The sequence below is a fragment of the Musa acuminata genome, unplaced genomic scaffold, assembly GCF_036884655.1.
Source record: "Musa acuminata AAA Group cultivar baxijiao unplaced genomic scaffold, Cavendish_Baxijiao_AAA HiC_scaffold_761, whole genome shotgun sequence".
In the NCBI taxonomy this organism is placed as follows: Eukaryota; Viridiplantae; Streptophyta; class Magnoliopsida; order Zingiberales; family Musaceae; genus Musa; species Musa acuminata.
Window position 1 is genome coordinate 22,501 of NW_027020990.1, and position 3,754 is coordinate 26,254.

Sequence of the window (3,754 nt, forward strand, 5' to 3'; positions counted from 1 at the left end):
ACTGTATTGATACTACTGAAAGGTGTTCTATTTGCTCGCAGTTCCCGTTTGATACCTGATAAAGCAAATCTTGGTTTTCGTTTTCCTTGTGATGGACCTGGAAGAGGGGGGACATGTCAAGTATCTGCCTGGGATCATGTCTTCTTAGGTCTATTCTGGATGTACAATGCGATTTCCGTAGTTATTTTCCATTTCAGTTGGAAAATGCAGTCGGATGTTTGGGGTACTATAAGTGATCAAGGGGTAGTAACTCATATTACAGGAGGAAACTTTGCGCAGAGTTCCATTACTATTAATGGGTGGCTTCGAGATTTCTTATGGGCACAGGCATCTCAGGTAATTCAGTCTTATGGTTCTTCATTATCTGCATATGGTCTCTTTTTCTTAGGTGCTCATTTTGTCTGGGCTTTCAGTTTAATGTTTCTATTCAGTGGCCGTGGTTATTGGCAAGAACTCATTGAATCCATCGTTTGGGCTCATAACAAATTAAAAGTTGCTCCTGCTACTCAGCCTAGAGCCTTGAGCATTGTACAAGGACGTGCTGTAGGAGTAACCCATTACCTTCTGGGTGGAATTGCCACAACATGGGCATTCTTCTTAGCAAGAATTATTGCAGTAGGATAATGGCTAGGAGGATTTGAAAGGCATTATGGCATTAAGATTTCCGAGGTTTAGCCAAGGCTTAGCTCAGGACCCCACTACTCGTCGTATTTGGTTTGGTATTGCTACCGCACATGACTTCGAGAGTCATGATGATATTACTGAGGAACGTCTTTATCAGAACATTTTTGCTTCTCACTTTGGGCAATTAGCAATAATCTTTCTGTGGACGTCCGGAAATCTCTTTCATGTAGCTTGGCAAGGAAATTTTGAGTCATGGATACAAGACCCTTTACATGTAAGACCTATTGCTCATGCAATTTGGGATCCTCATTTTGGTCAACCAGCTGTAGAAGCCTTTACTCGAGGAGGTGCTACCGGTCCAGTGAATATCGCTTATTCCGGCGTTTATCAGTGGTGGTATACAATCGGATTACGCACTAATGAAGATCTTTATACTGGAGCTCTTTTTCTATTATTTCTTTCTGCTATATCCTTAATAGCGGGTTGGTTACACTTACAACCAAAATGGAAACCAAGCGTTTCGTGGTTCAAAAATGCCGAATCTCGTCTAAATCATCATTTGTCAGGACTTTTCGGAGTGAGTTCTTTGGCTTGGACAGGACATTTAGTTCATGTCGCTATTCCAGGATCCAGGGGACAGTACGTCAGATGGAATAATTTTTTAGATGTATTACCCTATCCTCAAGGGTTGGGACCACTTTTTACGGGTCAGTGGAATCTTTATGCCCAAAACCCTGATTCGAGTAGCCATTTATTTGGTACTTCCCAAGGAACAGGAACTGCCATTCTAACCCTTCTCGGTGGATTTCATCCACAAACGCAAAGTTTATGGCTGACCGATATTGCTCATCATCATTTAGCTATTGCATTTATTTTCCTGATCGCTGGTCATATGTATAGAACTAACTTCGGGATTGGGCACAGTATCAAAGATCTTTTAGAAACACATATTCCTCCAGGGGGTCGATTAGGGCGTGGGCATAAGGGTCTTTATGACACAATCAATAATTCGCTTCATTTTCAATTAGGTCTTGCTCTAGCCTCTTTAGGGGTTATTACTTCCTTAGTAGCTCAACACATGTACTCTTTACCTGCTTATGCATTCATAGCACAAGACTTTACTACTCAAGCTGCGTTATATACTCATCACCAATACATCGCAGGGTTTATCATGACAGGAGCCTTTGCTCATGGAGCTATATTCTTCATTAGAGATTACAATCCAGAACAGAATGAGGATAATGTATTGGCAAGAATGTTAGACCACAAAGAAGCTATCATATCTCATTTAAGTTGGGCCAGCCTGTTTCTTGGGTTCCATACCTTGGGCCTTTATGTTCATAACGATGTTATGCTCGCTTTTGGTACTCCGGAAAAACAAATCTTGATTGAACCTATATTTGCCCAATGGATACAATCCGCTCATGGTAAGACTTCATATGGGTTCGATGTACTCTTATCTTCAACGAATGGCCCAGCATTCAATGCAGGTCGAAGCATATGGTTACCGGGCTGGTTGAATGCTGTTAATGAGAATAGTAATTCACTCTTCTTAACAATAGGTCCTGGGGACTTCTTGGTTCATCATGCTATTGCTCTAGGTTTGCATACAACTACACTGATTTTAGTAAAAGGTGCTTTAGATGCACGTGGTTCCAAGTTAATGCCAGATAAAAAGGATTTCGGTTATAGTTTTCCTTGCGACGGCCCAGGACGCGGCGGTACTTGTGATATTTCTGCTTGGGACGCATTTTATTTGGCAGTTTTCTGGATGTTAAATACCATTGGGTGGGTTACTTTTTATTGGCATTGGAAACACATCACTTTATGGCAGGGTAACGTTTCACAATTTAATGAATCTTCCACTTATTTAATGGGATGGTTAAGAGATTATCTATGGTTAAACTCTTCACAACTTATCAATGGATATAATCCTTTTGGTATGAATAGTTTATCCGTATGGGCGTGGATGTTCTTATTTGGACATCTTGTTTGGGCTACTGGATTTATGTTTTTAATTTCTTGGCGCGGATATTGGCAGGAATTGATTGAAACTTTAGCATGGGCTCATGAACGCACACCTTTGGCTAATTTGATTCGATGGAGAGATAAGCCAGTGGCTCTTTCCATTGTGCAAGCAAGATTGGTTGGATTAGCCCACTTTTCCGTAGGCTATATATTCACTTATGCAGCTTTCTTGATTGCCTCTACATCAGGAAAATTTGGTTAATTTTAATTTAGTTATTTATTATTTTTTTTATGTACTGTATCAGCAACAATCTCATTTGTTTCGATGGAGAGGGAGGATCTACCTTCTTATATTTTTACATCTAGGATCCGAACTGTATCATTGATAATAATAGGAACTGAACATTATATTATGGCAAGAAAAAGTTTGATTCAGAGGGAGAAGAAGCGGCAGAAATTGGAACAGAAATATCATTTGATTCGTCGATCCTCAAAAAAAAAAATAAGCAAAGTTCCATCATTGAGTGAAAAATGGGAAATTCATGGAAAATTGCAATCCCCACCACGTAATAGTGCACCTATACGTCTCCATCGACGTTGTTTTTTGACTGGAAGACCTAGAGCTAACTATCGAGACTTTGGGCTATCCGGACACATACTTCGAGAAATGTTTCATGCATGTTTGTTACCGGGCGCAATAAGATCAAGTTGGTAAAGAGAAAAATATCCTTTCGTATTTGTATGAATCTCTATGATCTTTTGTATGAATCTCTATGATCTATTATCATAGAAGATAGAGGAGCCCTCTTTACCATTCTGTATAAATAGACTATTCTATTTGTACGGATATGGTAGAGGGGCGTATCCAATCTTTCTTCGTACATAAGTTCCCGGTTCTTCAGCGCGGAGTAGAGCAGTTTGGTAGCTCGCAAGGCTCATAACCTTGAGGTCACGGGTTCAAATCCTGTCTCCGCAACATTTTTTTGTAAAAAAAAAAAGATCTTTTTAGGTGTAATTCTAATTAATAACTATTTTTTTGGGGGGGGGTAGTTAGCATTAGGGGGGGTAGTTAGCATTAGTAGTTCGAATTTAATTTTGGATTTTATCTCTTATCTTATCATAATACATTACTTCACCGTGGGCGGATAGCGGGAATCGAACC

At 39.9% G+C, this 3,754-nt stretch overlaps 1 protein-coding gene and 1 non-coding gene across 2 annotated transcripts in view; both read left to right on the forward strand.

The window, feature by feature from the left end:
* The window catches only part of LOC135663809 (photosystem I P700 chlorophyll a apoprotein A1), a 9,110-nt gene extending 6,007 nt beyond the window's left edge, over nt 1–3,103 (forward strand). The window contains exon 1 of the mRNA XM_065176886.1: nt 1–3,103. This exon is cut by the window's left edge and continues 6,007 nt beyond it. Within this exon, the coding sequence (XP_065032958.1) occupies nt 1–624 (624 nt within the window). The 3' untranslated portion in view covers nt 625–3,103.
* Nucleotides 3,104–3,494: 391 nt separating this feature from the next.
* On the forward strand, nt 3,495–3,568 carry TRNAM-CAU (transfer RNA methionine (anticodon CAU)). Its single transcript has one exon. It is a non-coding gene; the product is annotated as a tRNA-Met (tRNA).
* The last annotated feature ends 186 nt before the right edge of the window (nt 3,569–3,754 follow it).